Source organism: Vidua chalybeata, chromosome 15, assembly GCF_026979565.1.
Source record: "Vidua chalybeata isolate OUT-0048 chromosome 15, bVidCha1 merged haplotype, whole genome shotgun sequence".
In the NCBI taxonomy this organism is placed as follows: domain Eukaryota; kingdom Metazoa; phylum Chordata; class Aves; order Passeriformes; family Viduidae; genus Vidua; species Vidua chalybeata.
The window spans coordinates 15,233,251-15,259,260 of record NC_071544.1 but is presented as its reverse complement, the minus strand read 5'-3'; the positions used below and the strand labels follow the sequence as shown (position 1 = coordinate 15,259,260).

General features: G+C 62.5%; 5 protein-coding genes across 7 annotated transcripts; 3 read left to right on the top strand and 2 right to left on the bottom strand.

The window, feature by feature from the left end:
- Positions 1-223: 223 nt before the first annotated feature.
- On the bottom strand, positions 224-4,324 carry LMAN2 (lectin, mannose binding 2). The gene is made up of 8 exons (XM_053956623.1): positions 4,160-4,324; positions 3,961-4,079; positions 3,761-3,878; positions 3,432-3,511; positions 1,799-1,960; positions 1,377-1,491; positions 863-982; positions 224-717 (listed from the first exon to the last, which is right to left on the bottom strand). The coding sequence occupies exons 1-8, from the start codon at positions 4,299-4,301 to the stop codon at positions 557-559; spliced, it is 1,017 nt and encodes a 338-aa protein (XP_053812598.1). The 5' UTR covers positions 4,302-4,324; the 3' UTR covers positions 224-556.
- An 850-nt stretch (positions 4,325-5,174) lies between these two features.
- Positions 5,175-8,188, bottom strand: LOC128795646 (ADP-ribosylation factor-like protein 3). The gene is given in 7 exon segments (XM_053956625.1): positions 5,175-5,994; positions 6,073-6,258; positions 7,005-7,055; positions 7,150-7,266; positions 7,356-7,556; positions 7,858-7,923; positions 7,925-8,188. Coding segments are annotated over 7 exon segments (771 nt in total). The 5' UTR covers positions 8,027-8,188; the 3' UTR covers positions 5,175-5,946.
- A 1,627-nt stretch (positions 8,189-9,815) lies between these two features.
- RGS14 (regulator of G protein signaling 14) lies at positions 9,816-17,506 on the top strand. 3 transcript variants are annotated; one of them, XM_053956832.1, is made up of 15 exons: positions 9,816-9,938; positions 11,261-11,282; positions 12,215-12,369; positions 12,476-12,568; positions 13,084-13,227; positions 13,388-13,537; positions 13,702-13,822; positions 13,909-14,033; positions 14,110-14,313; positions 14,419-14,495; positions 14,620-14,746; positions 15,051-15,132; positions 15,314-15,372; positions 15,590-15,704; positions 15,970-17,506. In XM_053956832.1, the coding sequence occupies exons 1-15, from the start codon at positions 9,894-9,896 to the stop codon at positions 16,197-16,199; spliced, it is 1,749 nt and encodes a 582-aa protein (XP_053812807.1). In that variant the 5' UTR covers positions 9,816-9,893; the 3' UTR covers positions 16,200-17,506. The 3 variants fall into 3 exon arrangements, with proteins under 3 accessions (XP_053812807.1, XP_053812806.1, XP_053812805.1); XM_053956831.1 differs by lacking the exons at positions 9,816-9,938; positions 11,261-11,282 and having other exon boundaries at positions 11,310-12,369; positions 13,705-13,822; XM_053956830.1 differs by lacking the exons at positions 9,816-9,938; positions 11,261-11,282 and having other exon boundaries at positions 11,311-12,369.
- A 625-nt stretch (positions 17,507-18,131) lies between these two features.
- Positions 18,132-23,115, top strand: SLC34A1 (solute carrier family 34 member 1). The gene is given in 14 exon segments (XM_053956654.1): positions 18,132-18,210; positions 19,268-19,387; positions 19,529-19,711; positions 20,076-20,204; positions 20,282-20,425; positions 20,535-20,646; positions 20,738-20,933; positions 21,132-21,227; positions 21,343-21,395; positions 21,397-21,442; positions 21,801-21,840; positions 21,996-22,112; positions 22,260-22,384; positions 22,490-23,115. Coding segments are annotated over 13 exon segments (1,902 nt in total). The 5' UTR covers positions 18,132-18,210; positions 19,268-19,281; the 3' UTR covers positions 23,045-23,115.
- Positions 23,116-23,803: 688 nt separating this feature from the next.
- Positions 23,804-25,766, top strand: LOC128795686 (alpha-2B adrenergic receptor-like). Its single transcript, XM_053956682.1, has 2 exons — positions 23,804-25,263; positions 25,586-25,766. The coding sequence occupies exon 1, from the start codon at positions 23,956-23,958 to the stop codon at positions 24,982-24,984; it is 1,029 nt and encodes a 342-aa protein (XP_053812657.1). The 5' UTR covers positions 23,804-23,955; the 3' UTR covers positions 24,985-25,263; positions 25,586-25,766.
- The last annotated feature ends 244 nt before the right edge of the window (positions 25,767-26,010 follow it).

Below are 26,010 nucleotides of genomic sequence, written 5' to 3'. Positions count from 1 at the left end.
GTCCGACCGCCACCCCCCCCTGCCCCGGGGCTCCTCCGGAAACCGCGGGGACACCTCAGCACATCCCCGGCAGGTGCCGGTGAGCGCAGACCCGCGCCCGCGGGGACTCTGGGATCCTCCCAGGATTGCCTCCCTGCACTCCCACCAAGCTGAGACCCCGTTTCTCCAGCACTTTCCATCCTCCCTCCCTTCTCTCCCCATCACACAGAGCCAGAGCCACGGGTGGTGTCAGTCCTTTAATGCCCCACTCGCAGTCCCCTCCCCTCAGCCCTTCATGTTCACACCGGCCCCAGGCAGCACAGCAAGTCCCAGCAAGGTGGGGGGAGCACTGGAAAAACCGGGGAGCAACTTCCAGACTCCCACACCACAGCCCTGGGGAGCCAGCGGGCATCACCGCCCTCAGTCCAACCCACGGGAGGCCAAGGGCCGGGCAGGGGTTACAGCCAAACAGACAGGTAAGAAAATACTTCTGGTATTTCTCAGAAACAGCATTTAGAAACCACAGTTTTTTTACAGCTCCCCATAAAAAATGATGGGTTTGGGCACAGGTGTTCCACTAGTAGAAACGCTTGTTCCGCTCCTGGCGTTTCTGGAAGACCACGGCTCCCACCACGGCGCAGACAATGATGCCCAGCAGCGCACAGAGCAGGAGCAGGAACACCTTCCAGCCCGTCAGCGGCCCGCTCCGGAAATTCCCCGTCGGGTCGTCCACGTTGTCTGCAAGGGAAAAGAACAGCTACAGAGACCAACATAACCTCGGCTCCTGTGGAGTTTTGGCAGGTGTCACGCCTTCAGTGCCTTCCAGAGTCCAGCCCCGACATCCCAATCTCCCACGGAAGGTTTCCAAAGCCCACAGGCTCACCTTTGGGGGATTTAAGCAGGCTGACCCTCGGCTCGATCTTGGTCCAGTCAACAGTCTCATCTTCTACAGGGTGCTCCACCATGAGCTGGAACAGCTTCATCGAGATAATGTCGTGATTGTCTGGGGAACAACCATGAGCACCAAACACCATGAGAAGCTCTGAGATGTCCACACACTCAGAGCACTCCTCAGACCGTCCTCTGCCAGGTCCAGTCTCCTTCCCTCCCAAGCCACCCTCATCCCCACGTATCAAACTGCAATCCAAAGATGTTCCTTAGCTCTCAGGTGCCTCCTTTCCCCAGGCATGAGTCCCAAGAGGGTTTCAAGAGCCCGGTGAACAATTCAGAGAAAGGAAGCAATGGAAACTATCCAGTGCATCCAGTGTTACAATCACAGAATCACAGTTTTTTTAGGGTTGGAAGGGACCTCTGGAAATCCAACTCTCCTGCCAAGACAGGGTCACCTAATCCAGGTTCCAACCACCACGTGTTCCCCTGAGCAAAGCCCCTCTCACCAGAGAGATCTCCAGTGCCAGCAGAAGCACCAAAGAAGTACCCGGTTGGCAGCTGCACCCCTGCGATGTCGATGCAGTTCTTCCATTCGTTCTTGTCTTCCACATCGGTCATCACCTGCAAAACCAGGAGAGGGTCACACCAGGAATGTTCAGAATCATGGGACAGGGTCCATCCTCCCTGCTCAAGCAGGGCCATCCCAAACCACATAGATTGTGTCCTGATGATTCATTAGCATCTCCAGTGAGGGACAATCCACGCCCTCTCCAGACAATCACTTTTGTCACGCCACTGTCCTGCCTGGCTGCACCTCTTTGGAGCCGGAGGTGCCAGAGAGGCAGTGGCTGGGCCTGGAATACCATCTCCAGCTCCAGGTAGAGCCAGCCGTGCCCCCCTGGAAAGCAGGACCCCCCGTGGGTCTCACCGTGAGCCGGCCCCGGGAGTAGCGCACGGCCAGGAAGGTGTCGTGGTTCTGGTTGCGCAGGTCAGCCGAGCACCCGGCCAGCTCCGTCCCGCGCCCGTCCTTGCTGTGCTCGTAGGTCAGGGAGCCGTTGTTGACCATGGCTGAGATGTAGGGGAACACGCGCTGTGGGGACAGACAGAGGCTGTGGGAGCTCCTGGGGCACGGCCAGAGCCCGCAGAGGGAGCGGGGTGGGAGCACGGCACGGCAGCAGGGCCGTGGTCAGGATGTGCACGGCTGCTGCTCCGCCTAAAGCTGCTTCTGAACCAAGCCAGAGCTGCCTAAAGCAGAGCCACCCTTTCTGACCTCCCAGTTCAAGACCCCTGCAGATGTGACAGCCTGGTCAGAGAGCAAGAAAACTAGACAGGTTTTCCCAGAATCGGCCTGGGAGATTTTAGGGAGCTGGAGATAAACAATGATAGCCAATTATTAAAAGCAACCTGCAGGTGTTGTTTTGCTAATATCTGTTTTCTTGTTATTCTCATAAGATTTATAAACGGGCCTCTTGTTAATTAGCCAGTCAGGTGAAATGTATTGATCAGATGACCAGTCAGGTCCCCCCGTATCAGAGCAGTGTGTAAAAGAAGCAGTTCAGAGCAAAGACACATGCTAATGCCACTCAGCCTTCTGACTGGCTCTTTGTCATTTCTTACTGAACAGTGACAAGGCCCCCATCCTGTGATTCTGTGAATAAACCCGCCCTGTACTCCACAGCCAGGGCAACCAGACTGTCCCACCCTTGCAGAGTGGCTGGGTAAAAATCCCATAAGCATTTAGGTTGGAAAAGACCTCTGAGAGCATTCAGTCCAACCTGTGACCAATCCCCACGTTGTCAGCTAGCCCTGACTGCCACATCCAGTCGTTCCTTGAACACAAGAAGTGTAAGAACAGAGCACAAGACCCAGAACGGACAGAAATCTACATAAGCAGCAAAACCACACACAAGGTTTTGTGATCGGTGGATTACCTACAGCAGGAGAGGACAACTGGAGGCAGGAATTCACCCCCCATGAGCATCAAGACAACAGGGAGATGGGTCATTTCCAGGTGCTTTATGACTTAAGTGTCATGGTTTTGATGGTACAGACCCCAAAGCACAGTTTTGTTTTCTGACTGTGCCATAATGAGATCCACAAACACAGAGCAGGACAGAAGAAAAGGATCCCCAGCCCTCACAGGACTGATCTGTCTCATGGCCATGGGGAATTCTGGAGCAAAAAGGCAGCCCAGGAGTTTCTTTCAAAGACACACAGCTTGCAAAGAGAAATTAAGGGCAGAAACATCATGGGATGAGTATCCAAAGCACAGAGGTCAGGGAATAACACTCAGGATGAATATGAGCAGGTGGTGCTGGGTTTACACCAGTTCTGTGCCTGCTCTCAAGATGCCTTGGAAACATCCGAGTAGCCAAGAGCAGCACAAGAAAGAGCAAGGAGCTTCTTATCTCCATTAATGCACACAAACTCTTCTCTTTACCAACTCCCGGGACAGGAAGAGCAGACCATGCCCAGCTAGGGAGAGACTTTTCCTTGGATTGGGTGAGAAGCACTCGGAGCAGGAAGGGAACAGCACTGCACAAGCTGCCTGGACCACTCACCTCCGTCGCCTCATCGTTGGGATAGGTGTCAAGGAAAATAGCCAGTCCATGGAAGTTGTCCTTGCTGCCAAAGACAGGACCTGGAACAGGGCAGAGAGGAGAGAGGAAGAGACACAAGGAAGTGAGAATTTGTGCTCAGAGAGTTCTGAGCAGTACAAGCTGTTCACTGCCAAGCAGGTGGCTTGAGGGCACCTGCTGCCCGGGCAGGACACACGGGACACGTCACCCCAGTCTGGTGAAACCAGAGCGGGGAGCTCAGAGCTGTCCCTGGCCCGCTGCCTCCCGGGACAGGCCCCGCGTGCTGCGGGCCAGCCGCTCCCGGCACCGACCTGGCGTCAGGCGCTCCTGCGTGTACCACAGCGCCAGCCCATCCCCGTGCAGGTTCTTCTTGCCGGCTCCGTGGATCTTGAAGTGGACGTGGAGCTCCCAGTCCTTGAGGAAGCAGGGCTGTGGGAGAAACCCCAGCGGCGTCAGGGCGTGAGGCGCCAGGGCCGCCCCGACCGCCGCCCGTCCTGCCCGGGGCTCTCACCACACGGTTCCAGATGGAGCCCTCCCGACTGCGCTCGTCGGGCGTCAGGCGCACGTACTGGCTGGTGACCATGGTGCTGCCCGTGAAGTCCCACAAGGGCATCGCGGCGGAGCCCGCGCCTGCAAAGGGGCGAACAGAGCGCGGATCAGCCCGGGCCGCTCGCGGGGCGCCCTGAGCGTCCCCCCGGCCCCGCGCTCACCCTGGTACGGCTTCATCAGCGAGTGCTCCCGCTTCAGGTGCTCGTTGTTGCCATCCGTGAGCTCGGCGGGCGCCGGGCGCGGCCCGGCCAGGGCCAACAGCAGCGCGGCCACCGCCGCCAGCCCGCCCGCACCCGCCGCCATGCTCCGCTTCCGCCTTCCGGCGCCCCGCCCTCTGCCCCGCCTCGCAACAGCCACAGCCAATTAGAAACCCGCACTCACCGAGATCCCGCCCCCAGACGTGAGTGGCATCACTGCCCGCCTATGGCAGGGGAGGAGGGCGGGGCCAGCGGGGCGCGCAGCTCCCATTGTGCGGCGGGAGGCGGGAGGAGGGGGACGAACGGCCTCCCGGCGCGCGTTACGCGTGCGCGGGGGCGCGGGGCGTGCCGGGAGGTGTAGTCCGCCCGCCTTCCCCGGGCCGCCTCACGTGCGCGGGTCGTGCCACCCGCGGGGCACGTGTCCCGCCCCGACGGGTCCCGGGAACGGGAACGGGCTCGGGAACGGGTCCGGGAACAATGGGAACGGGAACAGCCCCGGGATGGGGCTGGGGAACGGCCTCGGGAACAATGGGCTCGGGAACCGCCCCGGGATGGGGCTGGGGAACGGCCTCGGGAACAATGGGAACGGGAACAGCCTCGGGAACAATGGGAACGGGAACAGCCCCGGGATGGGAACGGGGACCGGCCTCGGGAACAATGGGAATGGGAACAGCCCCGGGATGGGGCTGGGGAACGGCCTCGGGAACAATGGGCTCGGGAACCGCCCTGGGATGGGGCTGGGGAACGGCCTTGGGAACAGTGGGAACGGGGACCAGCCTCAGGAACAATGGGAACGGGAACAGCCCCGGGATGGCAACGGGGACCGGCCTCGGGGACAATGGGAACGGGAACAGCCCCGGGATGGGGCTGGGGACCGGCCTCGGGAGCAATGGGCTCGAGAACAGCCTGCGAGCCTCGCCGGGCCGCAGAGCCGCGGGTCAGCAGCGCCGCAGAGCAGGAAGGCCAGGCCGAGGCCGCGTGGAGGTCACAGCAGCTTTATTGAGGGTCGCAGGGCGGCCCCCGCCCCGCTCCCGCAGGTCTCCCCCATCCCTCCGCCACGGCAGCCGCGGTGGCCAGGGAGCGGAATGTCCCAGCCCTCCGGATGGGCACCTCCAGCCGGGCGACGGCAGCCCCGGCTGGCACAGGACACGTGTGGTACCAACCCAGGGGTACGGGGACCCCTCGGCGGCACAGAGCAGCCCCCGCTGGCACGGGCAGGTCCCTCCGTTGGTGACTGGCCTGTGTTCGGGCTCGTCCCCGGTCCTGTGCGCACACGGGGCTCCTCTGGCCAGCGAGAGGTGCTGAACGGAGGCTTTCCCGAGCCGGCTGCCGCGGCTGGGGCAGCACCAGTCCCATCCTGTGGGAGCTCAGGGGGACGCAGCGCTCGGGTGCCTGGCGGTGTTGGGGTGCCCGGGGCAGTGTGTGGGTCACGGCAGCCCCTGCAGGCTGTGACGGCGGCGTGGATGGACAAGTCCTGGGCAGGTTCTCATGCTGGAGGTGTGCGAGCCCTCAGCACAGTGGGACACGTGCTTCCCTCCAACAGCACGGGGGCTGCAGGGGAGTCGTGGGGTGTGAGGAGGGAGGGAGAGGGGAAGCCGATTGATTAGTGGAAGACTGGGTGGGAAAAATCATGTGAACATGGCAGTCTGAGGCTCAGGGCCCAGCCGAGGCTCGGGGGAAGCCGAGGGACCAGGGGGGTTGGCCATGGCGAAGGGACCTGCAGCTCAGTCCTGTCTGGCACTTTGCAGCTCTCACTTCTTCCTGTTCATGATCTGGCTGGAAATCCAGTTCATCCCATCCTGGAGGGAAGAAGGATGTGAGCGCAGGCCCTTGGGCCCTCTCCCAGCTCCGCAGAGCCCTCCGGCCCCCATCTCTACCTGCACCCCTTCCCCAGACAGGGCCGAGCAGGCCTGGATCTGCCACTCCCGGTCCCGGTAGGTGTGGAGGCTCAGCCCTTCTGCGATTTCGGCTGCGGGTGCTGCAGTCACCAGGTCCTGCTTGTTGGCAAACACCAGCAGCGGGACCCCCGTGAGGGACTCGTCCTCCGTGAGCTCTGCCAGCTCCTGCCAAGAGAGAAGCTTCTCCCAGGGCTGCTGCCCTCCTCCACGGAGCTGCCCAGCACGGGCTGGACACCTCAGCCCTCCAAATGCCTCATCCCTCCTCTCTGGTGCTCGTGGCACATAAGGAAGCGTTGAGGTCTTGACATTCCAAGGGAGAGAATCTCCTAAAGGAGCTTCACGTCGTGGAGCTCCATCAGCCCAGGATCCACATGCAGGGCTACTTGAGGACTGAAATCCTCCCAGCACTGAGAGCCCTGGGCAAAGGGCAGCTGCAGGAGGCTCCTGGCAGTCCCGGGCTGTCTGACACACCCACACCGCCGTCTGGTGCCGGAACAGCCGGGGCTGGCACTTGAAGTCTCACCTTCCCCTCTCAGAGCTTCATTCCCAGGGTTTGTAACTGAATTTGCTGCTCATAAACCTTTGTTTGGCCGTGCCACTAATGGGGTGCTTGGGGCCGGGAGGGATGAGGGCTGGGGACTGAGGGGTCACTTTCACCAAGGACTGTCACCCCTGTGCTGGGCACCCTTGGAGCATCCCAGCTCAGAGGGAGCTGCTGGGCCATGGAGTGGGGTATCTCTGCCTGCTGAGATCTTGAGCCTTCCCACAGAGCTCTGGGGACAGCACGGCCCCCCTGCAGCACTGCCCCATCATTCAGAGCAGCTTTGCTTCCCCCTCATCCCCAAAGAGCTGGTGCCATACAGATCCAAGCCCCAGGACCCCACAGCCACCCCTCACCAGACCCCTCATACCTGCCCTGTCTCCTCGAAACGCTTCTGGTCGGCGCTGTCAATGACATAAATCTGCCGTGGGGACAAAAGGGACAGTCAGGGGCTCCTTCTTGCCCAGCTGGGGCCCGCACAGCATGCACAGGCCTGGGGGTGCTGCCCCACTCACCAGCAGGTCTGTGCTGCCCAGATACTTCTTCCAGTACGGGCGGATAGAGCGCTGCCCCCCGATATCCCAAACATTCAGCTTCAAACCGTGGGACTGGACGCTCTTGATGTTGAATCCCTGCGTGGGGATACAAACCCCGACGTCACCCAAGGGATGGGTGGGACCTGCGCCCTCCACCACTTCCCGTGGCCCCCAGCAGCTCCTACCTGTGTGGGGGTGATGGTGCTGACCTCCTCGGACGCCAGGCGCTTCAGCAGCGTCGTCTTGCCCGCGTTATCCAGCCCCAGCAGGACAATGCGTAGCTCCTGCTCCGGCGAACCCTTCAGCTTCTGGATGACGGAGAGCAGCCCCTGGGGGCAGGGGGTGCTAGGGGAGCCCTGTGGGGTGCCAGGTGGCTGCAGAGCACCCTTGTTTGGGAGGGGGGAACTGGGCACGCTGTTGGCTTAGGGTACTTTGTGTGTATCGCCTGAGTGAGCATCAAGGCACAGCTCCCGAGGTGTTCAGGCTCGGGATGGCCGCACAGCAGATTTGCCCAGCCCCAATTCCTCCCTTCCTGGGTGTGCTGTCCCAGCCCTGGGACCACTCCCAGCTCCTGTGGGGACATGCCCCAGGCAGAGCCCTGCTCTGCCAGCCCTCTTGGCACCACCACTGAGAGCTGGTGCTGCACTCCCCCCTGGAGCCGGTGGGATGTCCCTGGACCCCGCTTACCTTCTGCACATCACCCATGGTCTGGGAGTCGCTCCGGCCCGCGGCACCACCCGGGGAGCTGCCAGGGGCTCGTTCCCGGGGCCCGCCGGCGGGTTCGTGACTGGCACGCTCCCCGTCCCCGGGGGAGGAAGAGGATTACGGGCTCCGGAATTAGCTGCTGTTCCTCCATTTACCCACAGCATTAAATAATGCCCTCGGCAAATCCTCCAGCCAGCTGTCGCCCCGCCGTCGCCCACCCCCGGGATAAACCAGGTCTCCCTGGGCTGGGCCACTGGGGCACAGGGCATCCCTCTCCCCACGGGGCACGGCTCCCAGGCTGGGAGGACACCGTGCCCAGGCACAGGGCTGGCACAGCCTCCCACACTGGGATACCTCACGCTGAGGCAACACCAGCACCCACAAGCTGTCCCCTTGCAGGGTGGCAGAAGAAATTGCTGAGCTTGCTTGAGGCCACGTCAGCGACTGCCACAGCTCCCCACTGCTGCCCAAGGAAAACCACCAGGCCCTGGAGCAGGTTGAGGGCTGATTTGTCAGCAGCTGGAGCTTGAGCATGACACAGGACAGGGGTCTCAGATACATTCTCCAGCAGCCCACCCCCAACCCAGGTGGGGTGAGGGGCTCATCTGTTCTCTGTTTGGATTAAGTGCATTAATTAAGCAATGTCTTTGATTCCTGCATGCTGCAGTTCCGTCCTCAGATCAGGTTTCCCATCAGAGAGGTTATCCTTGTGGTGAGGACCGTGAGTCACGCACTCTTGGAGAGACATTTTTATTTATAACTCTCGTGGCAAAGCCAAGCCAAACAACACAGCCACACTCCAACAAAGCAGAGGGGAGCAGCACAATCACCCCTCATCCCACTGCTGCTCCATGCAGTGGCAGGGGGCAGAGGGGCAGCCAGAACCCTCTGTTCCCCGCACCCAGAGACCCTGCCAGCCCTGTGGCTGCTTGTGGTGCTCTGCTTTTTTGCCTGTTCAGGGTGGGAAAGCTTCATTTTTTTCTGCATAGATCTGCACCCAACTTAATGTTAGGGTTCTGCTTTTCATAGGTTAATCACCCACCTTACATCCCCGTTATTAGCATTTCCCTGAGCGGGTTGCCATGGTGCTCTGCGGTTTATCCTGCGCTGTTAGTTACTGAGATTTCCTAACAAATAACCTAAAATATCCTCCACTGGTTTGTGGTTGCTGATCAACATGGAACCCCGACCTTAGGAGATGGGCAAAACTGCTTAGGCATCAGTTTGGTGACTCCGAGCTGCACGTCCACTGCTGCTCTGTGCCAGGTTCTGCTGGCGCGCACAGCACAGGCAGCCCTCCCCAAAAGCTGGCCCTGGGGCCAGCCCCACACCCTCTGTGGCCAGGGTAAGTGGCACCAGGCTGGTGGCAGCGTGTGCTGGGCCTGTTGATGTCCCCCTGCCCCTGCACCCCTCTTCCCCAGGGTGATGTGATGGCCGGGAGGAGGAGGAGGACTCAGGTGGTGACCCCAGGGCAGCACAGCCGTGCTGGGAACGGAGACTGGGATGGGTTTGGGAACAGGGATGCAGATGCTGATGTGGTCACGGATGTAGATGTGGATGGAGACAGGGACAGGGATGGGGATGGGGATGAAACAAAGATGCAGATGGGGATGGGATCACGGATGTGGATGCAGATGGGGAATCAATGGGATCGGGATGGGAAACAGGGATGCAGATGGGAATGGGATAACGGATGTGGATGCAGATGGAGACAGGGACGGGGACAGGGACGGAGATGCAGCGGCGCCGCGGCGGCTCCCGGCCCGGAGCTGGAGCCGGTGTCCGCCGGGGCGGTGCCGGCGGCGCGGGGCGGGCGGGCGGCCCCGCTCCCCCCGCTGCGGTCTCGGTTCCCATGGCGACACTTCCTGTGGGAGCCGAAAGCGGTAGTGTGGTAGTGCCGGGAGCGCCGGGCCGGGCCGGGCCGGGAGAGCCGCGCCGCCGGCCGGGGATGCTGCGGGGCCGCGGGCCGCGCCCGTAGCGCGCCGGGCCGGGCCGGGCCGGGCCGGGCCGAGCCAGGGATGCAGGGCAAGGGCAAACTGCTGGTGGTCCACAACGGGCGCATGGTGAGTGCCCGGGGCGCCGGTCCCCATCCGCCGGGGCTGCCCCGCCCGGCGGCGCGGCGGGGAGCTCGGTACCGGGCGGGCGGGTGATGTGTGGCATTGCAGACCGGGCGGGCAGGGCGTGCGGAGTGGATAACGGGCAGACTGAGGGATGTATGGAGTCAGGAAACAGGCAGGTGGGAGGGTGTGGGGCTTCTGGGCAGGAGGGGCAGGATCCCCCTGCCCCTCCAAAGTATCCAAAGCAGGCGGAACTGTAGAGGGTTTTTAGGGCAGGCAGCGGTGTCTGGGGCTGGGTAACAGGCACGTATGGGGCCGGGGTAGTGAGCAGCAGGGGTTTGTGAGGCTTGGACAGCATGGTAAGGGGGTGTGTGGCACTGGGTAATGGACAAGCGGTGACGGATGGGGATGGGGTCACAGCAGTGCTGGTGTCTGTGGGGCTGGGCGGCGCAGGCACGGCAGGGCCGTGTGCGTGTGGGCAGCGGGGATGGATGGGGAGGAGCAAGGAGCTGGCAAGAGAGAGGGACGTGGGACTGGGGTAAGAGACATGGCAGAGGAATGTGGGGTGGGGTAGCAGGGAAAGGAAGGGCTGGGATGGAGACAGAGGCTGTGTGGGGTAGGCGGGGGTGTGGGGGGCTGGCAGGCTGGGAGGCACGGGCCAGCTGGGTCACGGGCATCACTCAAATGTGGGCACCGCCTCAGTGTGGCCCCAAGCAGGTGATGAGACACAGCACCGTGTAGCGACTGCGTGGCTCGGCTTTGGCTACAGAGGCTCTGCCCATCTCCCTGCTTGGCTGCTCCATCCCCGGGGCTGCTATCTAGGGTGGCCCAGCAGGTGCTGCAGGACACCCTGTCCTGCTGTGCCCTGGGTCACTGCACCTGGTCCCTGCTTTTGTGTCTCTGCCCTCCGGTAGCTCCAGGTTCCAAGGAAAGAGGGAACAGGCAGTTTGCCTGCTTGGGGCTGTGGTTGTCCTTCCTTCCCTCCCTTCCTCCCCTCCTCTTCCTGTGCCGTGGAGGCTGCTTCTCTCCACCCTTCTTGTTTGGGGTGGCAGAGTTACGTCTGACAGCAGCTGCCCTTTCCCAATTGCTGGCCTGGCCTTAGGCCATGAAGAGGTAGGAGAAAGGCTGTACCCCCTTTGTAACTCTCTCCTCGATGCCCTGGGTTGGAAGTCCTGTGTCCTGCCTCTGCCACAGGGCAGGTAACACCAGAGCAGTGTTTGCTGACAGTGTCTCTTGCTCTGGGCTCAGACTGGGCTTGCCCTGGTGCTGCTGCCAGGCCAGCAGATGCCATGTAGCCCCTCTGACCTCTCTTCTTTCCACTCCCACAGGGCCCGGCCGTGTCAGATGGAGGTAAGGCTGCTCTTTGCCCTGGGACAGGAGGCCAGCATCATCTTCAGGGGAGGGGGAAGCCCACAGGCAGCCTGGTGCCAGGGGCAGGGAGCCAGCAGACAGCAAGGTCATGTGTCAGCACAGGCTGTGCCATGGGCGGGTGGCTGGGCCCCCGCAGTGCAGGGCTGAGCCCTCTGCCCAGGACTGGCCTTGTCCCCCCATCCCTCCCACACAGCCTCTGGTGTCTGTCCCTCCTTTTGGCTGCTCAGCTGGCCCTTTGGGTGCTGGGGGCTGAGTGGCTTCCTGGGGCAAGGAGAACCTGGGTACCAGGCAGCCCCAGATCCTCTGATGGAGTCTGTGTGTCTGTCTGTCAGTCTGACTGTGCACTGGATATCTCAGACGGTTTATTTAACTGTCTTGGCCCCAGTTACTTGTGGTTTAGACCACCAGGAGAATAAGTACGGGGAGCCTGGCAAAGGAGGAGCCTGACACACCTCCTCTATTCCTGCCAGCTTTGCCAGGAGAGCACTGCTTCTATACCCTTACCCTTGCAAATGAGCCCCTGCTTCCAGCTGCACACCAGTCAAACCAGTTCCAAAGCTGGGGTTGCCCCTGGGAACTTCCATCTTTCTGAACACATGGTCACCCTGGGTTTCCCCGAAGTGGGGTTTCCTCAGGGTTGGGAGCTGGAAATGACACTTTCTGTGCCCTCCACATGCTGGATTTGTCCATTGTCTTGGCCAGAGGAATAGAGAAAGTGAGTTCAGGCACCTCTGCCCATCTTCCAAACTTCACTCTGTGTGCCCTCTATGTCCCCTTCCACTCTGCTTTCCCTGCTGGCTGGGTGCCTTCCCATGGCTGTCTTACCCCAGGAGATGAGTCACATGAGTCACATGTGGAGGTGACATTAGGGGACAGGGAGACAGCCAGAACTGACCCTTTTTCTCTCTCAGAGTTAAATGCCTCCCGGGCCCGTGGCAGCAACCACAGTGTGAACAGCCTGCCGGGCCCACCAGCCACGTGTGGATCCAGCCAGGGCTCTGTGGTCAGCTGGGCTGAATCCTTTGAGACCCTGCTGCAGGACCGTGTGGCTGTCACCTACTTCACCGTGAGTGTCACAGCCCAGAGCTCAGCCCCTGCTCCCATCCACTCTTGGACACCGACTGTCCCACAGCCACAGTGCCACCAGACCAGCAGATCTCTCTGCCCTGCAGGAGTTCCTCAAGAAAGAGTTCAGTGCTGAAAACGTCTACTTTTGGCAGGCATGTGAGCGCTTCCAGCAGATCCCGGCCAGCGACACACAGCAGGTACCAGCTCCGTGCAGCTTTGCTCACACAGCTGCTGGGAGGGATGTGGGCAGAGCTGTCCAGCTGCATGTCCTGGCAGACCCCTTTTCGGGGGAGGGTGAGCAGGCTGGAGGCTCTTGCAGAAGGTATAAGGAGATGGATGTGATGTGCATCTGAAAAGCCACAGCTGGGACTGCCTGCCCCACAGAGCAGGATGTGCTTCCCCAGCCCGGGACTGCCAGAGGGTGGAGAGTGTTTCTGGGGGGACAAACAAGACCAAGGGCAGAGCTAGACAGGGAATCATGGGGACAGAGCCAGGTAGTTGCAGGGGATGCTTCCTCCCTCAGGTTGTACCTCTGTGGAGACACTGGTGTGTTGTGCCTAGAGCTTGGTCCTGAAGTCCAGGTACTGAGCTGGTCCTGGGGCAGGTTGGTTCTTCAGGGCTCAGGTGTCTCTGTGGGGTGAGCAGGGGGGCTCCCCTGGTGTGGTATAGAGGAGGGGGTTGCTGGTCTCAGCCTGGCCTCCTGTCCCTTCAGCTGGCCCAGGAGGCACGACGGATCTACGATGAGTTCCTCTCCAGCCACTCAGTCAGTCCTGTGAACATTGACAAGCAGGCCTGGATTGGGGAGGACATGCTGGCCAACCCCTCCCCAGACATGTTTCGCATCCAGCAGCTCCAGGTACGGCAGCACCTGAGCTCCACCCACAGGATGGGGGGCTGTGGAACCACCCCACATGTCACCCAGCATCACTGCTGTTGCCGTGGGGCTGTGCCATGGGGCAGTGCCCAGAGCCTGTAGGTGTTCAGGCGTCTTAAGCACACACATCCTCCCTTTCCAGATCTTCAACCTGATGAAGTTTGACAGCTACACACGTTTTGTGAAATCCCCACTCTACCAGGCCTGCCTGCGGGCAGAGAGCCAGGGCCAGCCCCTGCCTGACCTGCGGCCCCACTCCCGCAGCAGCAGCCCCCCTCCTGACCTCAGCAAGGTGAGTGAAGGGGAAAGGGGAATGGGGACATGTCCCCATGGTGCTGGGTCCCTTCCCTGCTGCTCAGCCCCAGGCTGAGGGCAGACAAACAGTCAGGGGACCAGGGAAAGGGAAGGGGAAACCTCAGGTGTTGCCATGTTGAGATGCTGCTCAATTCACCCCAGAAGACGAAGCTGAAGCTGGGCAAGTCACTGCCACTGGGCGTGGAGACAGCGGGCAGCGGTGCCAACCGCAGCCTTCAGCGCTCCTTCAGGAAGGGAGAGCGGCGGGAGCCATCCTGGGCAGGTGGGTGCTATGCTGAGCAGGACAGAGGGGCCACGCCACCCTGAGGGGTGTTCACATCCCCACCACCATCCCTCTGTCTGTCCTAGAGGGGGGAGAAGGCAGCAGGAGTGCCATGCTGTGGAGGGAGTCCCAGGGCTCACTCAACTCTTCAGCCAGCCTGGACCTGGGCTTCTTGTCCTCGGCCAGCACAGCCGCCAGCCCCTGGCCGGAGGTGAGTGGGCACCACGCCAATCCCACAGCACCACGCTGCCACTGGCCGGGCTCATCCTACCACATCCCTCCCTCAGGGCCAGCAGAAGAGCCTGGGGGGCAGCGAGGCAGAGCTGCCAGCCAAACCCATGAAGTACTGCTGCGTGTACCTGCCCGACGGCACAGCCTCGCTGGCCTCTGTCCGGCCCGGCCACTCCATCCGGGACATGCTGGCAGGGATATGTGAGAAACGCGGCTTCCGCCTCCCCGACATCAAGGTCTTCCTGGTGGGGAATGAGCAGGTAGGGCAGGCAGGGGGGGAGCAGGGTTTCTGCCAGCCAAACCATCCCTGTGCCAGGACCACGTGCCACTCTGCTGGCTCTCTCCTGATGATTTGTCTCTTGCAGAAAGCGTTGGTGCTGGACCAGGAGTGCTCTGTGTTGGCAGACCAGGAGGTGAAGCTGGAGAACAGGATAAGCTTTGAGTGAGTGGGAGCTTTGGGGCTGATGCTGTTGGTCATCCACAGCGCCTCAAACCCAGTCCTCCAGGCAGTGCTGAGTGCCCTGGATCTGCTCCTGCCTGCAACCACCTCTTCTCCTCCTCTGCAGCCTGGAAATCTCCTCCCTCAACAAGACCATCCGCATCACAGCCAAGTCAACCAAGCGCATCCGGGAAGCGCTGCAGCCCGTGCTGGGCAAGTACGGCGTGAGCGTGGAGCAGGCGCGGCTGCGCAGGGTGAGCCTGGGCCTCGGCAGGCACGGCCAGCCCCGTGCTTTGGGGGGAGCCCTGGGTTTGGGGCTCAGGCCAGGGGCTGCTGGCTCTGAGCAGGTAGTGGGGAGCAGTGGTGCGTGCCAGGGCCAGCCTGTGGGCTGCTAGAATCGCTGGTTTTGGGATGGGCTGTGACATCCCTCTGTGTGCTGGGAAGGAGCAGTGGGTGTTGCCTGTGCTGGCACAGTGGGGTCTGGCCAAGCGGGTCCTCAGCCTGGCTGCCTTTCCCGTGCCACAGTGAGTGTGACACTGGCTGCTGTTCCTGTTGCAGCAAGGTGAGCCAGCCACCCTGGACTTGGAGAAGCTGGTCAGCACAGTGTCTGCTCAGAAACTTGTCTTGGAAACACCAGCAGGTAAAGTGTCCTCCCTCCCATACCATGTCCCCTCAAGCCACGTCACCATGAAGAGCACTTAGAGGGTCAGGCTGTTTTTTGCTGGCCATGGCTCCCACTTCATGGGACAGGGACCATCCTGTCATTGCCTGGCCAGGACCAGGATGCTGGAACAGGGCACTGAGCATCACTTCCCTTGCAGACGTGCGAGCGATGGGGAGCGCTGAGGCTGCGGCTGCCCCCTCTCTGCTCCGGAGTGAGGTGAGCATCAAATCTCACCAGGCCTGCTTAGAGATGCCCTCACAGCTGCTGTCATGGTCCACAGGGAAACTGGGCCCTGCTGTGGTCTCAGCACTTGCCACGGGGCTGGGCAGTGGGTGCCGAGGCAGGAGCCAGGCTGTGGGAGGGTGATGGGGACCCGGCCCAGGGGAGCGCTGCCTCCTTGCCCCATGGCTGAGGCATGGGCTGCTCATTGCAGGAGGGAAGCCCAACAGGAGCAGAACCTGACACACGATGGGAGGTGCCCTCCTCCTTCTCCAGGCCACAGTCTTCAGCTGCCATGAACCTCAACCGCCGCACGTACGACCTGGAAGGTGAGACCTGATGTGTCTGAATCCTGAGGGGTTGGGGCAAAACACAGGCCGAGGGATGCAGAGCTCCTGGCATGCTGGGGATGGGGTCAGGGTCCCATGACGCTGGGAATGGGCTGTGGGGTCTTGGTGTCTGGCATGGAGCAGGGAGAAGATGCCGGCGCTGTGCCTGGGACACGTTCAGGGTCATATCAGGTGGAGAGGGCAGCTGAGGTGCTAGGACAAAGCCCCAGTGCCTGGCTCAGGTGCATGATCTGCATTTCCCCAGGGCTGGTGGAGCTGCTGAACCGTGCCCAGAGCTGCCGGGCCAACGACCAGCGTGGGCTGCTCTCTAAGGAGGACCTGGTCCTGCCTGACTTCCTCCAGCTCCCCGTGCGGGATGACAGTGCCTGTGAGGGGTCACATCAGCCCAGTGCCCCTCAGGCTGGCTCTGAGGGAAGCAGCTGCCCTCAGGAAGAGCCTGCGCTGGCTCAGCCTTCGTTCGACCACAAGCTCTGATGAGTCCTGGTGCGTGGCACCCCCAGGCCATGCCGGGGTTCAACAGGGGCCCCACAGCCCCTGCCCTGCACCGCTGACACTGCCTGGACTGCAGATCCATCCACGTCCTGTCCCAAGCTGTCATGTCGTGTCGCTGTGAGTGGCTGAGCAGCTGCCATGCCCCTCTGTGGGGCCACGTCCCGGTGCACATCGAGGGAGTCTTGTACATAGTTTGAACCCTCGTTGCAAAGGACTTTGCAACATCCCTGGCGCTGTCCTGCCCAGTGCCTCTGCCTGCAGCAGAGCTGCCTGCCCAGCACATCCTGCCTGTGTCAAGCTGACACAGCCCCACTCACTCTCTGGGTGGGGAAAGCTCCCTTCCAACTGCAGGGTGTGCAGGATAGACAGGGTGGGTGGGGAGGAAAGGCAGGCTCCAGTCCTGAACTCCAGTGCTGTGGGCAGGCAGGGTCAGGAGAACATGTGCCCGGAGCTCAGAGCCAGATCCAGTCGCTGGCCCCGTGGGAACAGGGCTGCCCCGTTGTTGATTTGCAAGTCCACCCTTCCTGGGGAGGGTGAGCATGGCCCTGCCAGGCTGTGCCCCGTGCAGGTTGTTATGTCTGCATTGTGTGTGTGGCCTGATCCTGCCACAGTAGCACTGCTTGGAGCAGGGCACATGGTTCCTGGCCCAGGCAGCCAGAGGCAGAGCCAGCAGATGGTGCCAAAAAAGCCTTCCTCCTCCCCGCTGGAGATCCTGTGTGGGCGGCTGCTGAGGGACACGCAGGAGCAAAGCCCCATATCCCCCCTGCCCCGTCCCCACTGGGGCGTGGGTGCTCAGCCTTCCAGGACAGCTCTGCTTGGTGCCAGAAGAATGCAGCACCCCTGGGTGCTGAGCACCTCAGCCTGGTGTGCAGGTCCCCAGCGTGTGCCCAGCCTGTCATTCCTGCCAGTGGCTGTGCTGGGCTGTAGCCTTGAGCCCCGATCCAGTCCTGGATGTGTGCTGCTGGCTCCCATGCCCAGTGATCCCAGACAGAATCTGTGATGGAGACATTCCCCAGGAGATCCCTCCACAGTCCATCCGTGCCAGAGCCCTTCCTGGCTGTGCTTTGGGTAACCACTCCACCACCACTGCCTGGCCAGAGGCAGAGGGGTTACCCAGGGCCCCCAGGCTTGCCCAGAGATGGGGGCATGGCCACCCAGCCCTATGCTGCCACAGCCAGCTGCAGCCCTGTGGCCTTAGTCAGAGCCCCCCTGTGTCTCTGTGATGCTGCTCAGTTCTGTCTGTGGTGTGGAACCAGGGGAAATAAAGAGCATTGCCTGGATGTACCTTTCTTCCCTTCCTCTGGATGGTGCTTTTCCCTGTAGCAATGTCCCCTCAACCCCCCTCTCCCCCACAGAGCCTTCCTAGGGCCATGGCAGAGCTGGGGCCAGCCCTCAGCTCCAGTGCCACCCTGAGTGGCAGCAAGGGGCAGTGCCAGGAGCGTGTTTACCCAGCACTGCTGATGGAGTAGGGGAAGCTGCAGGGCCGGCATGGCCAAGGACTTCAGCCCCAACCCTGTCAATGAGTGACAGCCAGAGCTGCCAGGGCCTCACTGGGTTAATGATTGAGGGGGCAGCTGGCCAAGAGCCCCTGGGCACGGGGCAAGTGCGGACACCAGCCCCCTGCACACTGGACACGTCCCCTGCTGTGCCACCTCCCGGGCATTCAGCTCCATCAGTCTGTCACTCAGTGGAGGTGGCTCAGTGATGCTCCAGCAGTGGCACAGGTGTCCCCAGGCTGTCCCTGAGTGCCCTGGAGTACCCAAGGGATTTTCCCTTACATTTGCACCTGGCTCATCATGGTGATGGGTTCTGACAGTGCTTAATCCTGGGGAAATGGGGATGTGGCAACTGAACACCTCTTTGTGCCCATTCCCACAGGCAAAGGGCTGGAGGAGCCTTGGGCCAGTGTCTCTCCCCTGGACAGTTGTGGACATAAGCTTGCTGGGTGTCCTGTGGGTGGATGGAAACTTGGCTGGAGGAGTGTAAGCAGCAGGTAATGATAAACAGGGCCGAGGAGGTGGTGACAGCAGCGCTGGCCTCGCTCCTCTCCTGCTCACCCACCACACATGCCAGGGAGATGTGGTGCCAAGGAGATGCAGGCTGTGCCCCACACAGCCCTCAGCACTGCTGGCTGCCCCACACTGAGCTGCTGGCACAGACAGAGCCTGGCTGTGTGCTACCATCACCACCAGTGGCAGGACACAGGGATCACACTGGTGTTGGCATCAGCCATCTCCAATGCCCTGGGAGTGAGGACATTGTGCCCTGGGCACAGCTGATCCCTCATGGCTGATGCTGCGATGGCACTGAGGGTGCTGGATGTGAGCATGGCCTCATCTCTGGTTTGTGATGCCCCAAGCAGCACCAGCACCAAGCCCTTCTCCTCCTCCTCTTCCTCTCATGCAATGGATGAACCACCTGGCACCAAATGATGGAGAGCCGAGGCTCCTCCAGTGTCACCTCTCAGGCACTGGCTCTGCTCATCACCGCAGCGGCTGCTGCTCACCCAGACCCCGGGCAGGCGAGGCAGGAGTGCCGGGGCGCGGTACCCTGGGGGCATGTGCCCCACACTCCCGGGGGCGCGGTACCCCGGGGGCACGTGCCCCATCCCGCCCCGGGGCCGCAGCTGACGCGGGATGTGGTGGGGGTTACCCATTAACTGCAGGAATTTCTGGGGAGGAGGTGAGCAGCGAGCGGAGGCGAGGGGCGACACGGGGCTCCTTAGACTTTGCTCTTGGCGTGTGTATAAAGGGCCGTGGTGCCCCACGGGCCACTTCGCCAGAGGGACGCGTGGATGTGGCATGTGGAAGTGGCACTGCCCTGAGTGCCCGGCCAGCCCCAGGTGAGCTGGGCCCTGGGCAGGAGGAGTCCCCTTCCTGCCCTGCCTGCCCTTTGGGAGCTCGGTGGGGTGGCACAGCAGCAGCTGGTGGCCCAGGGGACCAACAGCTGATGGGATGGTGCTTCTCAGTGGTGCCAGCACTGCAGGGATCTGGGGGGACGTGGCAGTTGGTGCAGCACAGCTTTGGTGATATGTGGCCACCTCTGCTCAGCCTCAGCAGGAGCGATGCTGCCCTACCGGACGGAGAGCCCGGTCCTGCCCGGTCGCTGCCCGGTGCGGGGAGGAAGGGTTGTGCACGGGCCACAGTTCGCCTACTGCCCCAGCCCCCAAGGTAGGTGCCCCCAGCCCTCCTCCTCCTCCTCTTCCTCAGCTCTGCTTCTGGCCAGACCCTGGCCCAGGCAGTGCTGGGCTCTCCTCTGCAGGGAGCTCCCTGCAAGGACAGGGCTGTAACGTAGGTGCCCTCTGTCCCCAGCTCTGCACCGGCTGCCGGGTGCCCACAGCTGCCCCTTCACGGTCAGCGCTGTGCCCTGCCCTGACCATGGCTTCCCCTGCCCCGGCTCCCCGGGGCGCCTGCGCGAGGGCCGGGAGCGGTACGAGCTGGACGCGCTGTCCTGGCAGGGGCACCGACTGGGCTTGGACGAGCTGCAGAGGCCAGGTGAGACCCCGCAGGGGGTGGGGGTCTCACAGCACCTGGGCTGGGGAACACCCCAGAGATCTGACAGAGGCACCTGGGGCACTTGGGGTGCCAGGACTGTGGAGTGCCAGGTTGGGAGGGGAGTGCTGGTGGAGAGACTCTCAATGTCCTGGGGTGGTGTGGGAAGAGCTGAGGGACAATGGGGCAGCTGGCACAAGTCACTCCAGGGTGGGAGGAGATGGAGGGGATCCTGGGACAGGTGGCATAGCTAAGGACACGAGCCCTGTGCTGCCAGGAGCCATGAGAGTGGCGTAAGCCTGTAGGAGCCTGGGGAGCCAGGGCCATGCCGCAGCAGGAGTTTAACACTCTCTCTTGTCTTGCACAGAGCTCGGGTGCTGGGCCAGGGTCCAGTCCTTCTGTGTCTCCCTTCTAAAGGTGCCCCTGATGTTTGGGTTCCTGTACCTCTTTGTGTGCTCTCTGGACGTGCTCAGCTCTGCCTTCCAGCTGGCTGGAGGTAGTAGGGTGGCAGGGATGCCTGGGAACCTGGTGGCAATGGCAGTGCCAGCAGCCTGCGCTCACATTCTCTTACAGGTAAGGTGGCGGGGGACATCTTCAAGGACAACGCCATCCTCTCCAATCCAGTGGCTGGGCTGGTGGTGGGCATCCTGGTGACTGTGCTGGTGCAGAGCTCCTCCACCTCCACCTCTATCATCGTCAGCATGGTCTCCTCAGGGTGTGAGTGTGCCCATGAGGCTGCTGGGGACCTGAGGCTGAGGGAGAGGATGGCTGGATGGGGTCACCCTGAGCCAGGCCATGCAAGGCTAGCAGTTCTCTCTGTCCCCAGTGCTGGAGGTGCGCTCTGCCATCCCCATCATCATGGGCTCCAACATCGGCACCTCGGTCACCAACACCATCGTGGCCCTCATGCAGGCTGGCGACCGCAGTGAGTTCAAACGGTGAGAGCCGGATGGGTCAGAGGACACTTCTGGGGCTGGGGGCTGCTCCTCAGGACCACCTCATGCCAGCGGGCTCCTTTATTCTGCACAGGGCCTTCGCTGGTGCCACAGTGCACGACTGCTTCAACTGGCTGTCAGTGCTGGTGCTGCTGCCACTGGAGGTGGTGAGTGGGTACCTGCACCACGTCACCCGCCTGGTTGTGGCCACCTTCAACATCCGCAGCGGGAAAGATGCCCCCGACCTGCTGAAGATCATCACAGAGCCCTTCACCAAGCTCATCATCCAGGTCTCCTCAGCTGTTATGTATGCCAGAGTGGTATGCCCCGGGCTGGTGGTGATGTCCTCAGCACTGGTGTCCCTTTGATGGCAGTTGTATCAAAGTGTCCCCAGGCTGGCAGTGGTGTCCCCATGCCAGTGAAGATGTCCCCAACCTGTGGGTGCTGTTAGCCCCCAGGTGCCCTCTCCAACATGTGTGTTGTTGCAGCTGGACAAGTCTGTGATCACGGGCATCGCGACAGGGGACGAGAGCCTGCGCAACCGGAGCCTCATCCGCGTCTGGTGTGGACCTGCAACCCCACAGGTGAGGGGCCCATGGCCCTGCTGGGGCCACCAAACACTCCCACAGAGGATGGCTGGTGGGCAAGGGTTGGCGGAGGACACTGTGGAGCCAGCTGTAGCCCACCTTCTCCCTGCAGATGGCCACTGTGGGGCTTGGGCCCCCCCCAAACTGCACATCCCCCGGCCACTGCAGCACTAAGGGCATCGAGGTCCTTCACAACGTCACCAGGCAGAAGTGTGAGTGGGTGTGGAGGGCTTGGGGCAGGGCTGGGGCACAGGGCATGGGGCTGGGGAGGTGCAAGTGGGGCTGGGGGTTGTATGTGTGATGGAGAAGTGCTGGAGTCATGATGTGGGGCAGGACTGGGAGATGTTGTGCTGGGGTCCAGGTGTGGGGCTGTCTGCGGGGGCAGGTTTGTGAGCGGGGCCGGGCCAGCCCCAGCCCCTTGTCCAGCCGTGCTGTGGGGCAGGTGAGCACCTCTTCACCGACACACCACTGCCCGACCTGGCCGTGGGGCTGGTGCTGCTGGCCGGGTCCCTTGTCGTGCTCTGTACCTGCCTCATCCTCCTGGTCAAACTCCTCAACTCCCTGCTCAAGGGGCAGGTGGCCAAAGCCATCCAGAAGGTCATCAACACTGGTGAGTAGGATGGGGACCACATGCCACATGGCCACCCATGCCCATCTCCACCTGCCATCCTCAGACCTGCCCCTGGCTGCCCCTGACCCCCAACGCTGATGTGGCCATGCCCATGTCCCTGTTTGTGTCCCATGCCCGTGGCCATGCCGTGGCAGACCTTCCACACCCGCTCAGCTGGCTCACCGGGTACTTTGCCATGGTGGTGGGTGCTGGGATGACCTTCGTGGTGCAGAGCAGCTCTGTCTTCACCTCTGCCATCACACCCCTGATCGGTGAGTCCCAGCCATTCCTCATGCCCTGCCATGTGCCATCCCCTGGCCTGTGGGTGCTAAAGCACTCGGAGAGACAAAAGGAGCTGTGCCTCCTTTGGAGAGCATGGGGATGGCACTGCCAGGAGTGACGGGGTGCCTCTCCCACAGGCCTGGGGGTGATCAGCATTGAGCGTGCCTACCCACTGACCCTGGGCTCAAACATTGGCACCACCACCACTGCCATCCTAGCTGCCCTGGCCAGTCCAGGGGACAAGCTGGCCAGCTCCTTCCAGGTACAGTCAGCCCGGGGCCATGGCTGGGCTGGATGGGGTCAGCAGGCAGGGCAGGGGCTGGGGGAAGCCCACGTGCCCGGCCTGATGGGGATGCCATCCTTGCAGATTGCTCTGTGCCACTTCTTCTTCAACATCTCGGGCATCCTGCTGTGGTACCCACTGCCCTTCACCCGCCTGCCCATCCGCATGGCCAAGGCGCTGGGCGAGCGCACGGCCAAGTACCGCTGGTTTGCCGTGCTGTACCTCATCATCTGCTTCCTCCTGCTGCCCTCCCTCATCTTCGGCATCTCCATGGCGGGCTGGCGGGCGCTGGTGGGGGTGGGCGCGCCCTTCCTCGGCCTCCTCTTCTTCGTGGGGCTGGTGAACGCGCTGCAGGCACACAGCCCCGGGCGCCTGCCCAAGTGGCTGCAGACCTGGGACTTCCTCCCCGCCTGGATGCACTCGCTGCAGCCCCTGGACCGCGTCATCACCCAGGCCACGCTGTGCTGCACCGACCGCTGCCGCAGCCCCGAGGGCTGGGAGGAGCACGAGGGCGCACCCCGCGACAAGGCCAGGCTGGGGCTGGACAACCCCGCTCTCTCGTACCCCGAGGAGATGCCCAGCCCCACCACGCGGGTGGGCTCCCCTCGCCCGCTCCCGCACGGTGCCACACGGCTCTAGCTGACAGTGCACGCCCGGGCTGCTGCTCCTGCGGCCGCTGGTGTCTGCTGTCCCTGCTCAGCTGGTGTCTAATAAAGGGGGAGCGCTGACGCCCCTGTGTGTGTCTCTTTGGGTCCTCCCTCTGCAAACCCTGCTGTCACAGGTACCCCCCACACTACCATTGCTCAGCTCAGCTGGTGCTGGGGACACACGAAACACTCTGCTTGTGCTGTGAAGCACACGGTGATGATGCCACAGCTAAACCCCGAGCTCTGTAGCCTCCTGTACTGAGCTGTCACAGGCAGCATCTTCTTCCCCCTGCCTTGTCCCCAAAGGGCTGAGCTGGCAGGGTCCACGGTGCCCCACTGTGTGCCACGGCAGCATATCAGTGAGTGAGGCACACCACGGGGCAGCCAAACAAGGTCCTGGCTGCTGCGATGCTGCTGAGCTGGGATCAGCAGGATGATGACCTGGCGTGGTTGGGCCGTGCCCCTGCACCACGAGGCACCCTGGCACCCGCAGCTGGAGCCCTCCTGCCATGGTGACCCTGAAGGGAGCCCTTTAAGTGGCAATAACAGCTTCTCCCACTGCCCACAGATGTTTGGGTTCCTGCCAGTGATATCGGCCCACCCTTCCCTCCCTCCCTCCTTCCCTCCCGCCCTCCTCCGGACTGGGACCAGCAGAGCCAGCAGCGCTGCTGTGGGAGCCTCTCAGTGCTCCCGGCACCGCCGCTGTCCCGCGTGCCCAGCCGGGCCACCACTGGGCCAGGACGACCTCGCCACCAGACCAGGTCAGTGCAGGAGTGGTGGCAGCCGGGAGAACCCCCCAGGGACTCGGCAATGCTGGGACTGCACCCGCAGCTGCTTCAGGACCGGTGAGCAGGGCGGGGGAAAGCCCCATGGGGCTTCATCTGCTTGAGGGGCTGGGCCAGCATGGAGCCAGCCAGCGCCCTTCCCAACACCTCTGGTAACGGCAGCGGCGCTGGCAGTGCCCCACACTCACCCGCAGCCACGGGGCTCATCTTGCTGGCAGCCCTGTCCGTCCTGCTGGCCACCCTGCTGGGCAACGCTCTAGTGGTGGTGGCCATCTCCACCAGCCGTGCCCTGCAAGCCCCACAGAACCTCTTCCTCGTGTCCCTGGCCTCAGCAGACATCCTGGTGGCCGTCCTCGTCCTGCCCTTCTCCCTGGCCAACGAGGTGATGGGCTACTGGTACTTTGGTGGGCTGTGGTGCAGCCTGTACCTGGCGCTGGACGTGCTGCTCTGCACCGCGTCCATCGGGCACCTCTGTGCCATCAGCCTCGACCGCTACTGGGCCGTGACACGGGCGGCACGGCTCAACCTGCGCCGCAGCCCGCGGCGGGTGAAGGGCATGATCGGGGCGGTCTGGGCGGCGGCGGCCCTGGTGGCACTGCCACCGCTCCTGCGGCCGCGGCCGGGCGGGCGGGAGTGCCAGCTGAGCCAGGAGACCTGGTACGTGCTGGCCTCCTGCGCCGCCTCCTTCTTCGTCCCCTGCCTCGTCATGGTCGCCGTCTACTGCCGCATCTACCGCCTGACTGCCCAGCGGACGGCCGCCCTGCTCGCCGCCCGCTCGCCGCGCCCCACCAGCGGCGATGGAAAGGTGCCAGGCATTGGGATGCTGAGATGGCGGCGCCGGAGCCAGCACCAGAGTGTGTTGCTGTGCCGCCGGCGGCTGGTGCGGGCGCGGGAGCGGCGCTTCACTGTCGTGCTGGCTGTGGTGATGGGCGCCTTCGTGCTCTGCTGGTTCCCCTTCTTCTTCACCTACAGCCTGGGGGCTCTCTGTGGGCAGGGCTGCCATGTTTCCAAGCCCCTCTTCAACTTCTTCTTCTGGATCGGCTACTGCAACAGCAGCGTCAACCCCCTCATCTACACCCTCTTCAACCGGGACTTCCGTGCTGCCTTCCGCCGGCTCCTCGCTGTCCCCCACCGGCAGCGCACTTAGGGACCCGTTGGGACATTAGGGACGTGCTCCCCAGCCCTGCTCAGCGTTCACAGCACCTGGCCACACCACAGACCCTGGATGGCGGTGCCAGTGTGCAGCTCAAGGTGCTTCTGGAAATGCAGGATTGAATAAAACGAGACCAAATCCTGTGCCTGCGGCTGGCGTCCGCCTCCAGGGAGCCCAGAAAGTGGCACCAACTGCCAGCACCTTTTGTCACCAGCATCACCCCACACGTATGCCTTGCAGCAGTGGTGGTGACAACTTGTTACGGCAGCTCCAGTGAGTACCAGCCCTCGCCAGATGAATGTCTGTGTCCCCTAGCACTCTCTTGTGTAGGACCCCATGGCTGCTGCGAGGAGAAAAAACCCTCCCCGTGGCAGCGTCACCAGCACTGGGCTGAGCTGGCTGTGCCACCACAGCAGCCCAGTCCAAGCCCTGTGCCTCTCTGCCAGGGCTGTCCCCTCTGGGATCACACCAGCTGTGCTGTGTCATGGGGGCTCTGTGAGGGCACACATGAACCCGTGGTGGGGTACAGGGGTTGCAGGTCTGGCGTGCAACAGCCCACGTCCTGCTCGGGGACTGTACTGGGATCTTGCTGCAGGAGGGAAAGGAGGAATGATATCCCAGAGCCAGAAAGGCCGTTCTCCCCTGGGAGAGTGTCAGAGATGGGATCGCATGGGAACAGGCTCCGGCACAGCCTGACGTGCAAGAGGCCACAGAGGCAGCTGTGGGGAGAAGACCTGGGGACAACCACATCCCCCTTGGGGGGCAGAATCCGCCCCACACCCACCCTGCCTGGCTGCCTGCCTCGCTCTGCACAGACACCCGGAGGTCAGGGGCTGCTCCACTTCTTCAGCTTTGCTGCTCAAAATAGAAAATCTCAAAACATTGGACTTTCTCTAGGCTAAAAACAGCTGCTGGCGCCTGGGAGCTGGAACCCAAGGAACACTGGCCCTGACCAGCCCCCCCCCCCCCCCAGCCCCCATCAGGGTGGGTGCAGCTCAGCTGGGGTCTGGGGGGTCTGGA